The sequence below is a fragment of the Peromyscus californicus genome, unplaced genomic scaffold (genome assembly GCF_007827085.1).
Source record: "Peromyscus californicus insignis strain IS unplaced genomic scaffold, ASM782708v3 Scaffold_10__1_contigs__length_136768540, whole genome shotgun sequence".
Classification (NCBI taxonomy): domain Eukaryota; kingdom Metazoa; phylum Chordata; class Mammalia; order Rodentia; family Cricetidae; genus Peromyscus; species Peromyscus californicus.
This window is the reverse complement of record NW_026294391.1, coordinates 96515122-96536712: the sequence shown is the minus strand read 5'-3', so window position 1 is coordinate 96536712 and position 21591 is coordinate 96515122. Positions and strand designations below refer to the sequence as shown.

The 21591-nt window shown below is 38.7% G+C and overlaps 1 protein-coding gene across 4 annotated transcripts in view; it reads left to right on the top strand.

Annotated features, from left to right (window-relative positions):
• Positions 1–900: 900 nt before the first annotated feature.
• Lrch2 (leucine rich repeats and calponin homology domain containing 2) overlaps positions 901–21591 on the top strand; it is a 92524-nt gene continuing 71833 nt past the window's right edge. For all 4 annotated transcript variants that reach the window (XM_052737796.1, XM_052737788.1, XM_052737780.1 and 1 more), the window contains exon 1: positions 901–1285. In XM_052737796.1, coding sequence (XP_052593756.1) covers positions 916–1285 — 370 coding nt within the window. In that variant the 5' untranslated portion in view covers positions 901–915. The remainder of the gene's footprint in view (positions 1286–21591) is intronic.

Below are 21591 nucleotides of genomic sequence, written 5' to 3'. Positions count from 1 at the left end.
ACATTAAACATCTCTCTAAGTTGTAAGAAGAAATTCCTAAACCCCATGATTGATTGGCTTCAAATTCCCAGCATTAAATCGTCAGAATTCCATTTAAACCAAAACCTGTATTTCAAAAAATACTTTATAAGATTGTTTGATGATCAAAGCGTTTTTATCATCCAATACTGACGTGATGAGAAGAAACTGGACATATTTTGGAGTTCTTGGAACAACTTCAAAGAGTAATAGAACAGACTGTGGCGAGCTCTTCTTCCATGTTTGGAAGGCAGCACATTGGCTGAGACTTGCTGTAAGGAGAAGCTCCCTTGAAAACATCTAAGGTCTTTTCCTACTTTGGGCTTCTAAAGGTTAGCAGAATTCATGTCTGCCTCATTCCCACTACTGTACTCATTTTCTCCCCAATGTTTCTATTAGTATACTTGCATGGAAAGATGATTCCTGAGGCATTTGTAGTAAGTTTCTTAGTCACTTGCCTTCTAATCCTCCCAAGAGCTGTTTCTGTTCATCTTGAAAGAAGCCCTTTCATCCCCATCTCACATTTTTTTTTGTTTTTGTTTTGCAGACCGAGAAGACGAAGCAATCTGAGAGATTTGGGGGCAGGGGGAGGAGGCACAGAGCCCAAGCAACCTCCAGTTAGCCTGGTACCTCTTCGCTAAGATTTTGGTACCCAAAGCAGCGGACCCTGGATTTAGCATCCTTCCTTGGATCCTTGGTTTTCTTTAAACAAACGTTGAGCACGTTCCAACGTCCTCTGTGTGCGCGCGACACCTCCTAGCCACTGGCCCGGGGTTCCTTCCCACCATCTCTCTCGCCCCCCCTCCCACCCCCAGCCTGCGCATGCGTCCTAAGAACCCCCTCCACTCGCGGCCCAGACTCCGAGTATTGTCGGGGGCTATTCTCTCTCCCAGGAACATGGCGGCGAGTCAGGGAGGCGGTGGGAACAGTGGGGGCGGCGGTTGCGGTGGAGGTGGAAGCGGCGGTGGCGGTGGCGCGGCTGGCGGAGGAGGTGGCGGTGGAGGAGGAGGTGGCGGGGCCGGGGCGGGAGGAGGTGGCGGCTGTGGCGGGACCGTGGCGGTGCCCATCCCGGTCCCGACTCTTTTCGGTCAGCCGTTCCCCAATGGGCCGCAGTGGCACCCGGGGAGCTTGCAGCCTCAGCACACGGTGAGGAGCCTGGACCGGGCCCTGGAGGAGGCGGGGAACTCTGGCATCCTGAGCCTCAGTGGCAGGAAACTCAGAGACTTCCCAGGCAGCGGCTACGACCTGACGGACACCACCCAAGCAGGTGACAGGCTGGGGGGAGGGGAAGCGGGGCCTGCAAGGAGGATGGGGAGTGGGTGGCTGCGTGGCTGCCTTGTTGGACTCTGCTGGGCCGGCGCGCGGAGGCGGCGGGAGTCCCGGAATCCTTGCAGCCTCCTCTGACTGTGAGGGGCAATGCAGGCAGCGGAAAAGAGGGGCGCCAGTAGCCCAGGGATGATGGAGAAGCTGGCTGGGATGTTAGGGGCATTATTGTTAAAAGAGTGTTGCACCCAGGCAGAAGGGACTTATTGACACCTTTCTTAATGCACTTCTTTCAACTCTTGGTCCTAGCTTTCTCCACCTCAACCATGAGTAGGTGGGAGGGAGTGAGGGGAGTTGGGAACAGACAATGCAGAAAATCATAATCTCTACATATTCCTTGAAGGCATCCATGCCTGCAAGAATGGCATAGTCCTTTTCAGAGTAAGGCTTGCTGTTTGTGTGTGTGTTCTTATGGTGGATTTGTTTAATCATCTTAGGATGTTTTTGTCTCTTTTTTTCTTACCTATGCCTTACAGAGTGAGTTTTATTTTATTTTATTTTCATTTTCCTGGTGTTGAGAGGTGATGGTGGTTAGATTAGTGTTTGTTCCACTAGCAAATTAAAACGTCAGTCACTCAAGTGTTTAGTTACTGGATGAAAGGTAGTCCATTTTGGGGTGATGCTAGTTTTGATTTTTATAGCAGAAAACTAAAAAAAAAAAATGAATGGGGATTTTTGAGAAAAAAAATCTGTCTCTTATGGAGTTGATGGTTAATGGATTATCCTGTACTCTGTGTTAGTCTTTGTTGTGGCTGGCATTTGGTTGTTGTTGCTGTGAATTCACTCTCTTCTAATGCAGTGCTGCTCATTTTTAGCTTTGTTCAGGTTTGCTGAAAGTTTTATTTTCTTTTCACAATCTTTTTTTTTGTTTATGTGTTCCATCTACCCTGCTGAAATAAATTATGCACCAAAATATTTGAATTGATGTAGTGATTTTGAAGCAACATAGTAAATTCACGCATAATGAGAAGTAGTAAACAACCTTATTTATAAAGAAGACAATTTTAGTGCTTTTAGTTTCTAGACACCGAATCAAGATATGTGTACTGGCAAAGGATGGCAAAAAGAGGAAAAATTTAAAATTGAAGCTTCCTATTCAGTAGTTGTCTTAGGCAGTATCCAAAGAACTATGAATGCATAATCAATACCTGATTTTATATTGTGGGAAACAGGTTTGAATGTTTACACCTTTACTCAGAACAGATTTCCCAAACACTCTATTCACAGACTCATGGCTAGATATTGGCAAGATATGCTCCTTGGTGTGTGCTTGAAAAGCTTCAAGAAAAAATGGCTCCAGGATGTTTTTTCGAGTACTGTTCTTTATAACCTGTACCTGCAGGACAAACTTTAAGGATCCTAGCTAGACATTTCAGGCTGTTACTATCTGGCCCCAGGTTAATTATTGCAACCTTATCTCCACAAATGTTCCTACCTTCTCTTCCAACCAGGTCAGCTTACAGCCCCTCAAATATATATTTTGTGTAATTCTGCCTCATCATTGTATGAGGCGATCTTCATGCCTGAGACTTTCCAAGAATCTTTTTCCATAATCCATAGCAGTCTTCAGTTTCTTTGAATTCCCAGGGTATTTATTGACTTTACTACTTATTTGACAGTGCTGGCTTTATTTTCCTTTTATGTTTTGCCTTACTCTCCCTGAGGATATGAAGAGCAACTTTAAAGGCATATATTTGTTCAGTGTTCCCATTCTATATTGCTTTTACTGTATAACGACGTTTATCACAAACCTGACCATCATTTTTTGCAGGTATAACCATTTGCTTTTAAAGCCTTCCTTCAGTTGTTTTTCTGAGGCAAGCTTCAGCACAACACAGAGCCTTGTTTGCTCTTGGTAAACAGTTAACTCACCATAATCTTTTTATTGGTGGTGATGCAGTGTTTTGCACATGCCATTCAAGAACTCTAAATACCCAGATCCCTCCCATGTTAATCTTTACTAGTGTCTATATTGTTTATCGTTTGGAGTGTATACATGTGTGTGTGTGCCACTGCACACATGTGTGAGGGTGCATATGTAAATGCATACATGAGTGTGGAGGCCAGAGGTCAACCTAAGGTGCAGTCCTTTTTTTTTTTTTTCCTGACAGGGACTCTCACTGCTCTGGAATTGTTAAGTAGGCTAGGCTGGCCGGTTTGAGAACACTGAGAATTCACCTCCAGCACTGGGGTTACAAATAAACAACCATGCCCAGCTTTCTTCTTTCTTATGTGGATTCTGGGGATTAAACTTAAGATACTCATGCTTGCCTCACAAACACATTACCTACCAAGGAAGGTGTGTTTTTGTTTGTGTTTTCTTCCTTTTCTTTTTCATTCTGTCTCTGCTTTCTCCTTTGTGTGTGATACCCATTTGCACAAACATGCACATATGAATGCAAGCACATGGGTGCCAGGGCCAGTGTGTGGTCATCTGAGGAGTACCTTGTGTATCAATTCTACCTTAAGATAGGCTCTCCTGGCCTCTGAGCTCCCAGGGACTCTGCTGTCTCTTTCTCCCACCTCCCTAAAGGAGTGCTGGGATTACAAATACCTGAGCTACTCTGTCTGCCCTTTACAAAGGTTCTGGGGGTCTGGACTCCAGTTGTCATGCTGTTGACAAGACTTTACCCACTGTCATTTCCCCTACTCTCCCGAGCTACTGTTTTGAGACATAGTCTGTATTTTGGGCTAGCACTCAATTCACTGTGAATCCCAGGTTGGCCTTGAACTTGAGATAATCCTCTTGACTCAATCTCACCTGATTACAGGCATGAATAACCACTTGATAGGATTTCTTAAAATAACTCAGCTTTATTATAAGCTAGGATACACATATGAAGGAGAATACACAGATTTTCACTTTCTAAGTTTGGGTTATTTTGCTTAATATTATCCTCTCCAAGCCTGTCCATTTGCCTGCAAATTTCATTTTTCTGAACAGCTGAATAGCATTCTATTGTGTGTACCACATTTTCATTATCTATTCATTTGTAATTGGACATCTAGGTTGGTTCCTTTTCATTGCTATTGTAAGTACAGCAGCTGTAAACATGGACGTGCAACTCCCTACGTGCTCCAGTCCTTTGAGTATATATGCCCAGGAGTGGTATAGCTGGGTCATATGGTTATTTGTTTGTTTGTTTTGTGTTAATTTTTGAGGAAATTCCAAGCTAATCTCCATAGTTGCTGTATTAATTTGAATTTTACCAGGAGTGAATAAGGATTACTCTCCCCACCCCCACAACCCCGTCCTCTCCAACATTTGTTGTTAGATTTCTGGATGATAGTCATTCTGACTAGGGTAAGGTGAAGTCTGAAAGCAGTTTTAATTTGCATTTGCCCAGTGACTACAGATGTTAAACACTTTGAGAAATACATGCCATTTGTGTTTCTTCTTTTAAAAAAAGTATCTGTTGATTTTCTTACCCCATTTGTTGATTATCAGTTTTATTTCCTAGACTATAATGTGTATGTGTATATATGTTAACTGATGTAAGTATGGGTAGAGTTGTAACATTTAGAAAGGCCACAAAGGCTAATTAATATTAGGTGATGAGAAAGGATGGAATGCAGGTAAAAGAACACATGAGTCATGAAAGAGCATATAAACACATTTTTCTTTCCTGGCTTCAAGTCTGCCATAGTTTTGTAATTTTTTTTTTTTTGCGATGGACAAGTGAATAAAAATGTAATTGATAGTAAAAGTATAAAACCCTAAGTGAAGCTCTGTCACATTAGAGTGACCAGTTCAACTGTATGGCTGTTCACTGAAATGAACAGGGTTTGGGACTGGGCAAGTGTTGGAATGGCGTACTTAAACCAGTTGCGTTTATAAAAAATGTTTTTATTTGTGAGTTAATTAGAACAAAGTAGTTTTATTTAAAAGTAGATTTAAAAAAATGACAAATTAAAAAAGAAAAGAAAAGCCAATCACTTAATATTTTTGTCATTTAAATATATATTCTTTTTTGAGACCATATCAAGATCAGGTAGAGTAAATAGATTTTGTGGTATTCTCTTTTTCATTTAAATGAGGTATCAGTACATGAGTCACTTGTCCTTTGTTTTGACAAAATGTATCCATGAAGTATTTAGAAGCAATATTTTTTAGTACAGATATCATGTTCATTTTATGTAAATGAAAGTGGACACCTCAGATATGAAGAAAACTGAGCATGTTTGGAGGCTATACATGCACACATACACATGCATATACATACAGCAACACACTATTTTCTTCAGGATAATTCTGTTTGATGGCATTGTTACACTGTATTTACAATGAGGCTTAGTGGGTTAATGTTTCAGAACCAAATTGATTATTTAGACAAGCATGAGGTGGTTTATTGGATGGAGAAGAGATTTGAAGAAGGGAAAAAGCAGCGATGCTATTCTGCTAATTAAGCGGTGGTTGGAAAATGAGCTAAAAATAGCAGAGATGATATTCTGCTAATTAAGCAATGGTTTCAAAATGAGCTAAAACAACATTGACCTAAGGGAAATCGACAAGTTTCAAAAGAAGAAGGAAGGGAGGGCTTTCTACATCATTTTACCGTCCCTCATACATACATAAGATGAAATAGACCAGTGTTTCCTGCCTTGGCTAGACATTAAAATCCCAAGGGAGGGGGTTTTTTTGTTAATTTTTTTATGCCAAGAACTTACCCCAGACCAATTAAATCAGGGTCTCAGTGCCTAAGAGACTTAAACAAAATCTTCCCAGGTGATTCCAATGTACAGTCAAGGTCATATAAATGTAAATGCTTTCTGTTTGAGTGAATGAAAATACAGACAGAAATTTAGTGATTAACCTAAGTTTCAAAACCCAAACTAGGAAGTGTTCAAGATCTAGTGCCGTGTTATTTTGTATCTATTTATCATAGTGTATATGATAGGAGCTTACTGGGAACCTACAATTTTCTTGGCTATCCCTGGCTTAGAGCTCATCCAGTTTGTAAACTTTGCACAGTTTCTCCAAAATCTGTAGTCACAGAGCCTTGCTGTCTCTAATAGGTTTGCCAAGAGGGGAAAATGGAGAGAAGACAGCTGTTGGCAGAGTGTATCTTTGGTGTCTTTTTACATTTTTTTCTGCATTTATGGTGTCTATTCTTCGCTTATCACCTCTGTCCCTTTTCTCAGTTCTCTTTTCAACTTCAGGTTCACTTTCCTCCTTCACTGGAATGGAGCTGAAAGGTATATGATTATGACCACCTCTGGAGAAGATTACCATTTAAGAGGAGTTTGCACCCTTAGATGAAATCAGTTGGTGGTTTATCCTCATGACCTTTTTGAGTATATCCACTTTCTCAACTTTCCTTCATAAAAATTCTCACCCACAAAAGGATATACAAAGAGTGATCCAAAAGTTGTTATCCTGTTTTAGGAAGGGCACTCATTCTCTGTGTAAAGTCTTCTTTCAGGTGCCCTGCTTATAGACGTGGTATGAGCTTTTTGGAGACTGTGATAATTTGTTGCTTTAAAATGAATTTCTTGAGCCAGGAAGTGGTGGCACACGCCTTTAAACCCAGCACTAGGGAGGCAGAGGAAGGCATATTTCTGAGTTCAAGGCCAGCCTGGTCTACAGAGTGAGTTCCAGGACAGCCAGGGCTACACAGGTAAACCCTGTCTCAAACAAAACAAAAAAAGAATTTCTTGGTTATTCAAACAAATCTTATTGTTTTCACAGCTTCCTCTGTCACCAGTGCTACAACTGAGGGCATGTGTTTGAGCCTACTCTACTTGCAGCTAATCCATCTGATGCATTATACAGTAATTTTTATGTCCATGAGCAGTAGGTCTGTAAAACAGATTTAGGAATTCTTTTGCCAGATTGTGCTGTGTCCTGGATAATCACATGTTTTCCTGTAAACCAGGAATTGACTCTAGAATTTCCTACATGTGTTGGCTCACCTCTTCAACTGTAGGGTATGGTACATTGTATTCAGTTGTAAAATGGAGTCAGATAAACACATCTGACTTGGTCTTATAGTTGTAGGTCCTGCTAGTGCATTTACTGGAAGATGTTTGTGATTTAATTTTTTGACCTGAATCAAGTATCTGCCTTTCTTTATGGAGTGACTTCCTGAAAAATGGAATATGAAGCACATTTTTTAGAGCTGACTCATATTTTAATAGCTATAGATTACATTTTTGAGTTGTTGAACCTTGAACTGATTTACTCTGGAAGCAATCCTCTAGTGATCCCTTAATTTCTTTCTTTTGCAAGTTTGCAATGTAAAATAAAAATTTAGCTTGAATTGAAAGGTACAGTAATTCTATTGTGTAGCTCTTCATATATAACTACTCTATTTTATCTTAGCAAATAATTCTTTGATATTAATAGAGTACATTGTAGTTGGGTTTAGTTTCTTAGCTTTACCCTTTACTCTTTGGGGGTACTGCCACCCAGCTCCCAAATAAATGCACACAGAGAGACTTATTCTTCTTTATGAATGTCCTGCCTTAGTTTGGCTTGTTTCTTGCCAGATTTTTCTTAATTTAAATAATCCCATCTAGTTTTTGCCTCTGGGCTTTTATCTTTCTCTATTCTATATACCTTTCTTTACTTCTTACTCTCTGTTTGGATGTGTGGCTAGGGGGCTGGCTCCCCGTGTCCTCCTTTTCTTGTTCCCTCATCTACTCTACCCAGATTTCTCCTTCTCTTTGTTCTCCCTGCCTGCTAGCCCTACTTGACCTTTCTCCGGCCTTGCTATTGGCTGATCAGCTCTTTATTAGACCAATCAGGTGTTTTAGATAGGTAAAGTAACTCAGCTTCACAGGGTTAAACAAATGCAACATAAAAGAATGCAACACATCTTTGTATCATTAAACAGATGTTCCACTGTATAAACAAATGTAACACATCTTAAAATAATATTCTACAACAGTACATATACATAGTACCCCTTCTGTTTGGGACGGGTTCAGTGATTGCCAGGGAGTGCATAGCAAAGTATTGGTTAGGCTGCATCATTATCCTAGTGTTGTATGCACTGTTAATGGTTTCTCCTTATCATATAATTGTTAATGCAAATATTAAATGAGTTACTTCTTGTGACAGTAAATACTTCACAGATATCATCATTGTCTATATCATGCCATGTTTTATTTGCTGGCATAGCTTTTCATGCCTTTATATTTGAAAACTTTAGAACAGAATAAAGAAACATTCTTAGAACTCTATCTTTGGAAATATGGCCACTAAACTAGAAAGAGACAAGCCTAGTATGTATGTAGATGTACATCTGTAATCCTGTCCTTCTGAAGGCTAAGAGAGTAATATATTCTTTCTTCCTCTTTGGAGATTATAATATAATTACATCTCTCCATTCCCTTTCTTCCCTCTAAACTCTCCTCTCCTTTAAATTCATGGGTTTTTTTTCACTTTTATTATTGCATGTATGTATGTATATGAATATATATGTATATATTCCAAAATATAATCTGTTCAGTCCATATAATGTTACTTGTGTAGCTGAAAACTTCAGCTACATACTTGTATGTGTGTGTCTCTGTGTGTGGGTACTTTTATATGTGAGTGAAGGTGTACCAAAGTCCATAAGAACATGTTGGAACCCCTGGGGCTGGAGTTATAGGCAGTTGTGAACTCCAAAGCACAGGTGCTGGGAAGCAAGATTTGTCCTCTTTTGCAAGGGCAGTAATCACTCTTAACTACCAGTCCATCTCTCTACCTCCAGGTAGTAATATTTTGAGCTTAAGGCTAACCTGAACTACCCAAGGGAACAATATCAAAAGCAAAAAACAAAAAACAAACCCAAAAAACAAAAACCCGTCTAGGGATGTAGCTCAGTGTTGGATTGCTTGCTTGGGATGCATGAAGCCCTATTCTTGATTCTAGTACCACAGAACGAAAGTGGGCTATGTATTTGTAGTACAACATAAACACATAGAGAAATTGATGGTTGGGATAGCCTATATTTGGCTGGAATGTTTTGTGTAAGTTTTAAATTTTTACATTTCAATTTGGATTATCTAAAATTTGTTAGGGCTCTCTAGAGGAAAAGAACTGATAGAACGAATGAATATATCCATATGGATTATATATAACATATATTATATATAATAATCACACACACACACACACACACACACACACACATATATATATATATATATATATATATATAATTTATTGGAGTGGATTACATGATGTGGTCCAGCTAGTCCAACAATGGCTGTATACCAACTGAAAGTCCAGGAATCCAGTAGTTGTTCAGTCCATGAGGCTGGATGTCTCAGCTTGTCTTCTGTGTTTGCCAGAATCCCAAAAAAGTAGGCTCTAATGCCAGTGAAGGAATTAACTTGCCAGTGAGAATGAGGGCAAGTCGGCAAGGGGCAAGAACTTCCTTCCTCCATGTCCTTCATATAGACTACTGCCAGAAGGTATGACCTAGATTTAAGGTGGATCTTTCTTCCTGAAAAGATCCAGATTTATGGTGGGTCTTTCCATTTCAAATAATTCAATCAAGAAAAATCCCTCACGCATGTACTCAGCCACTTGGGTTTTCGTTAATTCCAGATGTAGTTAAGTTGACAGCCACAGATAGCCATCACACTTGGAATAGTTCATGTGGCATTAGAAACAGGTGAACAAGATAATTGGCAACAAAAAACAATGTTAAGGATACTTTTCACAAGGACCACTTACTGAAGAATTATAGCATACTGACTTACTGAGGTATAGTATTTAAGTTCTGGTTCATTCATGGACAAAATTATATTCTCCCTGCTTAGTCCAGCAGCTCACTCTGAATGATTCTTAAACCGAGTGATAACTAACCTTATGTCTTGGAAATTGGTTATCAGCATGGTGCAATAGGTGAACTCTTGGCCTTGGAGATATAACTCAGTTGCTCCAATGCTTGCTTAACATTCACAAAGTCCTGGGCTCACCCCTTAGCACCACACAAGCCAGGTACTGTGACACATGCTTGAAATCCCAGCATTCATGAGAGGAAGCAGGAGAGTCTCAAGTGCAAAGTCATCACTGGCTAGGGAGGGAATTGGAGAGCAGCCTCTGTTACAAGAGACCTAGTCTCAAAATCAAAACAAAGCAGCAAAGCAAAACAACAAAGAAGGGGGACTCCTATCCTTTCCTTTTTCCCTACACTTAGATGTTTTTAGGTAATTAATGAAGCATTGCAATACCCTTATAAAATTAGCTGTCTAGAAATTTTAGAGATTTATCATCTATATCTCTTTTATAGGACAGAAATCCACAACTTACATTCTGGAGTGCCATTTAATGTATTGAAAGGAAATGGTATGGGGCAATTTTATAATGATTCAACTTTAGTGTCAATTTCAGCTAGTGCACTAAAGCTAGTAAACGTCAGACTTTAACTGCTTTTTGTTTGGGATGTTGGGATTGAACCCTGGGCTTTGTACCATTATGTTTTCCCTTAATCGCAAACATTAAGTCTTTATGTTTCATTTGTTTCAAATAGATTTAAATTTATAGAATATAACTAACATAAAACCAATGTATGGATTATAATAGATAACAATTACATATTTTTTTAATGTAATTTGAGGTCATGATAGTTTTGATAGGAGGTTTTTTGTTTGTTTGTTTTTGAGACAGGGTTTCTCTGTGTAGTCCTGGCTATCCTGGAACTCACTCTGTAAACCAGGCTGGCCTGTAACTCAGACATTAGCCTGCCCCTGTCTTCTGATATGAGATTTTTAAAAGAATTTTTTTTCTAAACAAGATTTTGTGTACTAACAGTTAATGAATAAAGAGGCTTCCATGAATTTGAAAAAGAGCAAGGAGAGATATATGGAAAAGCATTTGGAGGGAAGAGCAAAATCATGTAATTATATTATAATCTCTAGAAAATAAAAGTAATAAAAATAAATCCTTTTATTTATGGACGTTTTTGATTATGTGTACTCCCCTTTTTAAAAATTTATGTATATATTTTATGAATATGAGTGCTCTATCTACATGTATGTGTGCAAGCCAAAAGAGGGCATAGGATCCCATTATAGATGGTTGTGAGCCATCATGTGGTTGCTGGAAATTGAATTTAGGACCTCTAGAAGAGCAGCCAGTGCTCTTTCCTGCTGAGCCGTCTCTCCAGCCCCGTGTGCACTCTCTTGTAATTAGTGGCAGAACTGTTCTTACTTTATTTTAAAGATTTTATTTATCAGTGTTTATATATGTATGCATGCACACTCATGTACATAATGTGTATGTGTAGACATGCATGCCATAGCATGTGTGTGAAGTTTATAGGACAGCTTTGTGGAGTTGGTTCTATCCTACCTTTTCATGGGTTTGGGGAATCAAAATGAAGTCTCTAGGCTTGTGACAGGAGCACCTCACGCACTGAGCCACGTCCATTTCACTTGCCCCATTTCTTTATTTTTGATTACTTCAATTTGAGCATAGTGTCAGGCATTCAAAATGATGAGAAGTGCAACTAAGTAATTGTGATAAAAATTTTTATTTGCACTCTAAAGAGACTATACAATTCTAGAACATTTCTGACTAGATTTCACACACAAAACAATGACTATATTGATGATTTTGTCCCATAGACACTCTTGCATGTGGAGCCTAGACTTTTTCCATTCTTAAAACAAACTATAATACAGCAATCCTTAAAAAATTATGAGGCGTTACTTGGTTGGTGGTATTTATGTTTGTCTATAATAAATTACATTTACAGATATTTGTGAAATAAAAAATAGTAAATTAGGGGTTGGAGAGATGGCTCAGCAGGGAAGAGCTTGCTTCCCTTCCAGAGGATCTCATTTCTGTTCCCAGTACCTAGGTCATGTGTCTCACAACCATCTGTAACTCCAGAGGTATCTGTTGCCCTCTTTGGGCCTCCTTGGGCACTGGCGCTTGAGCACACACACACACACACACACACACACACACACACACACACACACACACACACGGACATGTACAATACACTAATACAAATGAAAATATTAATTTAATTTTGCAACTTTTTTCCTTCCTTAGTGAGTATGCAGGAAATGATTTGTAAAGGTGGTAAACTTGCAGCTTTCAAAGACTTGATCCAATAGTCCCACAGAATAAGAACTCACATACATCTTACACAAACTAGATTCTCAATATTGTTCTCAATGTGTGTGTGGGAGGGGGTGCTAATTTACCTTCATGGCGTATTTTGAAGTGCCTGGAAACAGTTTTGATTGTAATAATTTGTAGGGTGATGGGAGGTGGTGATAATGACATTTAGTAACTAGAGATGAGGGATGATGCCAAGCATCTTTAACTGAAAATAACAATCCCCACAATGAAGTTTTTTTCTATCCTAATACATCAATGGTAACTATCATTTCAGAACCCTAAGTCTGAAGAAGGTAAGTGTTGTAAATGAAAACATTGTGGGTTATGATATATTACGGGGGAAACCCGAGGGTATCCCACTCGTCCAGGGAACTACACTGGCATGCTGGGCCAATGCAGTGGCCGACTGGCGGGTGACTCACTCCATGCGGGTATGATGGCCGGTTGGCAGGTGAACATTCACAACCCAAACGCTATATCCGTGCAGAAATGGTTTATTATAATAGCGAGACAATAAGAAGATAGGAAAGAGGGAGGAGAGAGAGGGGAGAGAGGGGCGGGGAGGGAGGAAGGGGCAGAGTTTTTCCTTAAAAGAGACTTTTAAGTCAGGATGCAGGGTGTCCCGAAGGGGTTGGATTTTAAGGGGGCAGGTCAGAATATTAACATTGTGTAGTACATGTTTAGAGGTTGAGATGACATTTGATTGGACTGTTGGAACATCAAAGGGAGCTTTAGAAAGAATATGCAAGTTTGGCTTAGAAAGGGATCACATAGCTTTGTGTAGTAGGAGGGAACTCACTGAATATTGAAATCCCAGAATTTCCTCAAACTCAGCTTATGAGATAATTAACTCTTGTTGCTAACTGTGGACCATCTCATCACTCAGCCAAGGATGGCAGGGCTTATTTGCTCTCTTCCCTTTCTCTCAGCCTCTCTGCCAGGTGGAAACTGGCGCCTGTTCACCAGAGCGTTCTGAATAGCTTTCACATGTTTTCCTTCCTGTCTGTCCTCACTGCCATTGTTCTTCAGGTTCCTTCTTCCTCACCTTGAACTAGACGTCCAACAGTTTCTCACACTTGTTGACCTGTCTGCCCCAGCTTTGCTTCAATTTCAGTTTTTCCTCCACACTAGTTAGACTGTGCTTTGCGATGTGTAACTATGATTGTCAGTTGTTGCTAAAACACATTCGAGCAGTAGGCTATTTCCTAACAAAACATTTCAAAGGCCCATTTTCTTAGTCTTTGTTTCAAAGCTTAAAAAAAATGAAACCTAATACTACACTGTTTTCTTTAACTGTAGTAATTTTTATATTTTCTTGCTCTATATTAAGTTGCTAAGATTCATTCAGTTGTGTGTGTGTATGTGTGTGTGTGTGAAGTTGTAATTCATTCTTTTGCATAGCTACACTATTATCCACTTTATTTCTTTATTCACTTTCTCTCTGCTGACTATTTTTATGCTACCCTTTTTTTCTCTTGCAAACAATATACCTGTAAACATTAAACATATCTTTTGTATATGTGTAAAACCTTTTCTTTTATATACTTTGAATGGAATTGCTAGGTTGTATGTTAACATTCAAATTGGTTTACAGTTTATATTTCCATGGACGCTGTCTCCTCTCTGTGTGTATATGTGTATGTGTGTCCATGTCCCCTCTGTTCGGAGACATGAAGCTAGATGGATCTCAGGCGCTCACTGCACAGTTGTTCAAGCCTAAATTGTAAGCTTTGGGTCCAGCTTCTATCTTTATAAAAAAGGTAGTGAGTGATAGATGAAAGTACCTGATAGCTGATAGCCTCTTGTGGCCTCTGTATAGACACTCATGGGTGTACATCTGTGCATGTGTGTACCTCATGTGGAAGTTGGATAACAATTTGCAGAAGTTGATTTCTCCTTTCATCATTTGGGTCCCAGTGATTAAACTCAGGTCATTGGGTTTGGTGGCAAGCAAGTTTGTCTTCTTACCTACCTTACTGACTTGTGATTTTCTTATTTATTTGAGACAAGGTCTCCCCATATATCCTAGGATCACCACAAACTCAGTCTCCTGCTACTGCCTTGCCAGTGGTTGATTTACAGAAGTGTGTCACCATTTCTGGTTCATCTAGCACCAGTTTTGAAAAAAAAATTTCAGCCAGTTGTCTCGTCATTGTTGAAAATCAGTGAAGATGACTATAAAGGTTTATTTATTTTTTTGACACTTAATTCTATTTTATATGTCCTTACCCAAGTATTACAAGTATGTTGATTTTTGTAGGTATGTAAATCTATGAAATGCTCTGTTACTGGATATTTAGTCTTTCAACACTACTTTTTTTTTTTAGATTGTTGTAGTTATTCTACTAAATTCACATTTAATTTTAGGGTCAACTTATCACATCCTGAGAAATTTCAAACTGTGACTATGATAAAGATTGTGTTGATTTGTAGGTCAATTGGAGAGAATTTTCCATCTTTTTAAAAAATTTATTTATTTTTATTTTATGTACATTAGTGTTTTTGCCTGCATGTCTGTATGAGGGAATTGGATCCCCTAGAATAGAAGTTATAGTCAGCTGTGAGCTACCATGTGGGTGCTGGGAATTGAACCTGGGTCCTCTGGAAGAGCAGCCAGTGCTCTTAACTACTGAACCATCTCTCTAGCCCCTGAGAATTTTCCATCTTAACAATGTTAAGTTAGCTAATCCATGAATACGGGACATCTTTTTATTTATTTGTATGTTCTTAAATTCTTACAAAACATTCTGCAATGTTGAAGAATTTTTTTGAGAATGTTTTAACTACGGTTTCCCCCCTTAATTTCACTGTTACATTGTTCATTGTCAGTCTGTAGACGTAAAATTGATTGTATTACATAGCGATCTGTAACCTTCCTTCTTGTAGAACTAGTTTGTTTGTTCTAAGAATTATTCTCTTATTTGTTTGTCATGCTGGATATCCAACCCAGTGTACCATCGAGGTAAATGCTGTACTACTGAGCTACGTTCCAGTCATTTGTAATAGTTTTCTAATACAAATAGTTTTCCTTACACAAGATCATGTCATCTGCAAGTTGAGATTTTTTTTATATTTCATTCATTTTATTGTTGAGAACATCATAAATACATATGATGTGTGGGTCAAATCCATAGCCCTCATTCTCTCCTTTGGAAATTGCCCTGTCTCCCCCTACCCCCTTTACCTGCTAACTTCATTTACTCTTCTTGTTTTACTCAGAGTCCACTTAGTGCTGTCTATATATATTTGGGTGTAGGACCATCTACTGAAGCATGGGTGGCCTCTCAGAGGCTGCATCTCTGAAGAAAACTTACTTCTTTTTGAATTAGGAAACCTTTCATTTCTTTTTCTTGCCTAGTTGTCCTGATTAGAAATTCTAGTACAGTATTTAGTAGACATAATGGAAAAGAGACCTTTCTTATCTTGTCTGTGTTTGGAAGGAGAGTACTTTCAGTATTTTATCAGTAGATATGATGTTAACTTGGGTTTCTTAGTATAGCTTTTATCAGGTGTCTTAATTTTCTATTGCTGTGAAGAGACACCATGATTATGCCAACTCTTTTTTTTGTGTGTGTTTTTTTTTCAAGACAGGTTTTCTCTGTGTAGTTTTGGTGCCTGTCCTGGATCTTGCTCTGTAGACCAGACTGGCCTCAAACTCACAAAGATCCACCTGGCTCTGCCTTCTGAGTTCTGGGATTAAAGGTGTGTGCCACCACCACCCGGCCCATGCCAACGCTTATAAAAGAAAGCATTTAATTGGGGCTGGCTTACAGTTTCAGAGATTGAGTCCATTGTTGTCATGGGGCAGGGGGAGAATGGTGGCCTGCAGGAAGGCATGGTACTGGAGAAGTTGAGAGTTCTACATTGGATTTGCAGGCAGCAGGAAGAGAGTGAGAGTGAGGAAGAGAGAGAGAGAGAGAGAGAGAGAGAGAGAGAGAGAGAGAGAGAGAGAGAGAGAGAGGAGAGAGAAAGGAGGGGGGAGGGGGGCTGCCTAGCTTGGGCTCTTGAAATCTCAAAGACCAGCCAGGTGGTGGTGGTGCACTTCTTCAATCCCAGCACTCGGAAGGCAGAGCCGGGCGGATCTCTGTGAGTTCCAGGCAAGCCTGGGCTACAGAGTGAGATCCAGGACAGGCACCAAAGCACCAAAGCTACACAGAGAAACCCTGACTTGGAAAACCAAAAAAAAAAAAAAAAAAAAAAAACCAAAGAAAAGAAATCTCAAAGACCACCCCTAGTGACACACTTCCTCCAACAAGGCTGCACCAACTCTAACTAAGCTACATGTCCTAATCCTCCTAAGTAGTACTACTCCTTGACAACTAATCATTCAAATGTATGAGCCTATGTGGGCCATTGTTATTCAAACCACCACATCAGGTTGAAGAAATTACTTTCTATACTTAGTTTTAGAATATTTTTTTTTTTTACACACTATCCAAATTTATTACATTGATTGCATTATATTAAATGAGTTGTTGCATATAGATATCAATCATTCAGATGATTTTCATAAATGTCAGAGAATTACACATATTATCTATTTTATTGTTACAATTGCCCAAGTTTTTATATGTATGCTAGTTTTAGTTTGTTTACTTTATTATTTGCCCATAAAAGGCATTGGATTTTGGCAAATGCTTTTTCTATGCATTGAGAATTTTACATTTTATTTTTGTTCTTTATTGCATTAATATGGCACAATATACTGATTTATTTTTTACTCACTTTGTATTCATGGACACCCATGCTTTTATTTAGTCTCAGCCTACCAAACTATGTTTTGTTTACTCTACATCTTTGTATGTTTCTTTTTCATATTTCTTTTAGCCGTGTTTCTTTTCCTATAGTCACTCACCACTGAACCTTCTATCAGACATCGTGGCTTATTTGTTATTTTCCTTTCATTTCATCCTTCACATATAGTGATTACTTTAGGCCCCTTTTACAGCAGCTGTGGTATTTGATTGCAATTAGTAGCTTTTCTCCATAGTACCATTTAATAACTTTATTATTTTGGAGGGCAGGTTCTTGTTATATAGCTCAGGCTGATCTGGTACTCACTGTATAGTCCGAGTTGACATTAAACTTCCAGTGAACCTCCTGCTTCCTCAGTGCTAAAATTACAAGGGTGTGCCACCACACTAAGCTTTATAGTTCTTCTTTTTTCTTTATATTTATTCTTCTGTCATACAAGATCTCCACTCCTCCCTACCCCCCGATCCATTGCTCCTCTATTTCCTATCAGAAAACAGCAGGCCTCCCAGTGATATCAACTGAGCATAGCATAACAAGGTGCATAAGATTAGGCACAAACCTTTCTATCAAGGCTGGACTAGGCAACTCAATAGGAGGAAAATGGTCCTAAGAGCAGGCAAAGTATTCAGAGACAGCTCCACTCCCATTGTTAGCAGTCTCACAAACACCCCAGGCTAAACAACTACAGCATGTATGCAGAGGACTTAGTGCAGATCCATGCAGGCTCCATGATTGCTCCTTTAGCCTCAGCGAGCCCCTAAAGCTGGCTGATCTAGTGCATATCTGCAGTACTAGATCTCTTCGGTGAGATGGAAGCAGAGACAAGGGAACCCCCAGGAGCTTGCAAGCCAGATACCCTGTAGTAAGCCACAGGAACTACAAGTAATCTTATCTCAAATAAGGGGAAAAGTGTGACCTGACACCTGAGGTTGTCCCGTGACCTACACACATGTGCACAGTGACACATGTGTGCCTGCAGCCACATGAAAATGTACAGCACACACACGTGCCCACAATATAAAAGCACCACAAAAATAAAAACAGACAAAAAGGGCTAGAAAATTCTGCCAGTGGTAGCACACACCTTTAATCCCAGAACTTGGGAAGTAGAGGCAGGTGGATCTCTGAGGCCAGACTGGTCTACAGAGTGAGTTCCAAGACAGCCAAGGCTACACAGAGAAACCCTGTCTGGAAAAAAAAAAACAAGCAAAGAATACGGAAATATAATTCCCAAGATAAAAGCTAATAACTTGTAAAGATCTCAAATTTAACAAGGAAAAACATTATTACTAATAATGATTTCATTAAGATAATTTAATATTAATACACCATATTAATAACATATTATGTTCTTTTTCTTTCAATAATGTTAAATTACAAAGTAATAGTATAAACCTCCACTGGCTTTTAATTAAATTTATATTTAAAAACCATTATCTGAATCTATTCCTGTTTGTTTACTAAACAGACAGTTAAAATTACAGGAATTATTCTAACTGAATGGAATTAAAACAAAGCATAACAAAGTCAAAGATAAAACTCCAACTATGACATAGACCCTAATTAAGGAAATGTAGTTCTAGGGTGTTTCCTACTGTAAATTAGTATAAATAAACCCCCATTTGAAGCATTGGCTGACAGACTAACAAAGCCAAAAGAATACTCCAACCACGGAAGGAAGCACAGGAAGTGCCACAAAATAATTTATGACTTAATTTTGTGAACTATTTCACACTAACCATGTCCCATTTACCCTGAAAAGAATGAAGATAAACTTACAGAGATGTAATACGTAAACCTAAACTGATTTAAAATTTTTATCTTCTGATATATACCTCTTTTATTAGAGCTTTATAACATTAAACATTATTTAATCACCATTTACACCCAGGAAACTGGAATAACACAATAATGAACATATGACTATCAAGAAATATACATAAAGTTGGTGTTTCAAACATAGTTCCAGTAAAACAAATAACAAGTAAACAAGTAAACAGGTAAATAAAGTTTTCACTAAGACCAGGAAAACAAACTATTAATATATTCCTTACTGAGATTAATTTCACAACATTTTGAAAATGTACCTCCTCAGAGAACAATAAGGACTTTGGAAAAGACAATTATAAAAATGTTCATCTTTTCATGATTAAAACTCATCTTTCTATTGAGAACTAAATGGTGGCCCTCACACTTAGGTCCAGTTATAGAACCAGTGTTACCTTATAAGGCAAATATTTTGCAAATGTAATGAAGAATCTTGCCATATGGGCATATCTTGGATCATCTAGGTGAGCCCTGTATACCGTTCTATGTGTCTTTGTAAGAAAACAGTCAGAGCATGCAGAGATCAATGGTCCATTGCTGTGGTCCCAGCATTCTAAAGGTTGACACAGGAAGATATCGTGTTTGAGAGCAGCCTGAAGTATTGACACTCCATCTCACAGAGATGGAAAAGGGGAAAGGCAGAGGGAAGCTAGACAGATGCATGGGAAGGAAAGCCACAGGAAGAGAGAGGGCAACATTGCAGTAACGTGTGCAAGTAGATTCAGCAGCCACAGGAAGTTAGAAAAGACAAGACCTGGAGTGTCACCTACAGCCTCCAGAGGGAAAATGGCCTTGATGAAACCTTGATTTTCATCTCATAAAATTCACTTCAGACTTTTGTGATCTCCAAACTATGACAGACTCAGGTTATACTACCGTGAACCATTACATTTATGATAATTTTTATAGAAACCACAGGAAACTAATAGATCCCACATTAATCATTTACTATTATTATTGGGTAAATGCCTTTAAAAAATTTTAAGACCTGTGTACTGTGGTCTTTGGCAGCACATATATTAAAAAACATAGTTGTGTATTCTTTCTTGCGCATCAAGATGACACTTCATTTAATTAATATCCTTAGGGACAATCACATTTATAACAACTAGACAGTTTTTCCTTTGTCTCATTTCTAAACATAAATCATATCAAGCATTATTGGCCGTGAGTCAGCAGCAGACAGATTGTGGTTTACTGCTTCCTTCCTTTCCTACAAGACAACTCCTCCTAAAACGCTGGCAGCCTTTTAGAGATGTTAATAGACCCTCTGAAATAATCTGATTGAAATGGTGTTCTGTATCGCTGCTGTTGAGCTTCAAAGAGCAAGGAAATTGGGGAAAGGAGGAGTAAGTCAGATGGAATGGAAGTCTGTTCGCTGCCTTCCAAGCTGCAGCCAGAAGCACCACAGATGGGTCCGTCTGCTGTCCACTGTAATGCCTGGCCCAGCAGCAGCATTTTTGCCAAAGTACAGAAATAGATCTTCAGAAATGACACTAACACATACTAATTATACTACTTATATTCTGCTCTTATTCAGTGTGCAAAGAAACTGTGATGTTTCTACTGGAAGGGTAGACAATACAAATTGTCAAACTGCAAACTAGCAGAAATGTCAGCTGTTAGTCTACTGCTATTTAATAATACAGATTACCACAGCCCCTCATTTTTGAAAATCTAGTAATATATGAAGCCCTGATCATTTTGATCTCTAGTAAAATTTCTAATATTTATGTAAATTGTTGGAAAATACCTTCATCATCGACAGATGTAACCATATCATCATAGATTTTCAGCTTATAAGGTATTTGAGACAAACCCAAACAAAACAATATGATGAGCAGACAGGAAGAGGAGGAGGAGGGTGGAAGAAAGAAAGGAAATAATTTTCTGCTTAAAGGAACATAGATTAATGTATAAATCATTTGAAGTCGAAACTCAAAATTCCTATCAGTGGGACTGCACATATACACACCATACATTAGATCAGATTCCATTCACTTGCCATAGAGTATTTCTAATCCTTATGTTAGTTTTATGTGGTAGCTACCATTTCTTATCATACATATGAAGCAAAGACTGAATGATATGTCCAATATAGAAAAAAAACCCTGACAACACTGGGTTTCTGAATTCAAATGGGATTTCAAAGCCCATGCTCTGTATGTAATTTTCCTCTCCTCTACTAATAGGACGTCCTATCTCACATTTCAAATATTCTTACCCATTCCAAACACAAACCAGGGTCAGAGAAACAATAACTCTTCTAACCATATACATACCAAAGACTGATTCTTGTAATAGGAAATTGAACACAAATATAAGTTCCAAATTCAGGCTCAAAAATTAATCAGAAGTATTAAAAAAGCTCTCAGCTGTTCCTGATTTTATCAATGCACAATTGTTTGCTCTGAGATAAGATACAGCCTTCTTAGCTCTTACAAGAATGGGCCCTTATGAATGTTTCAACATTTTTCATCAATTCATTAAACAAGGATTAAAGAAAACTAAGTACACCAACTTATCCTAAAGGAGATTGCACAAGAGACAAAACCATTGAGTTTATGTGCGGGACTCCAAGGCGTCTGAAACTT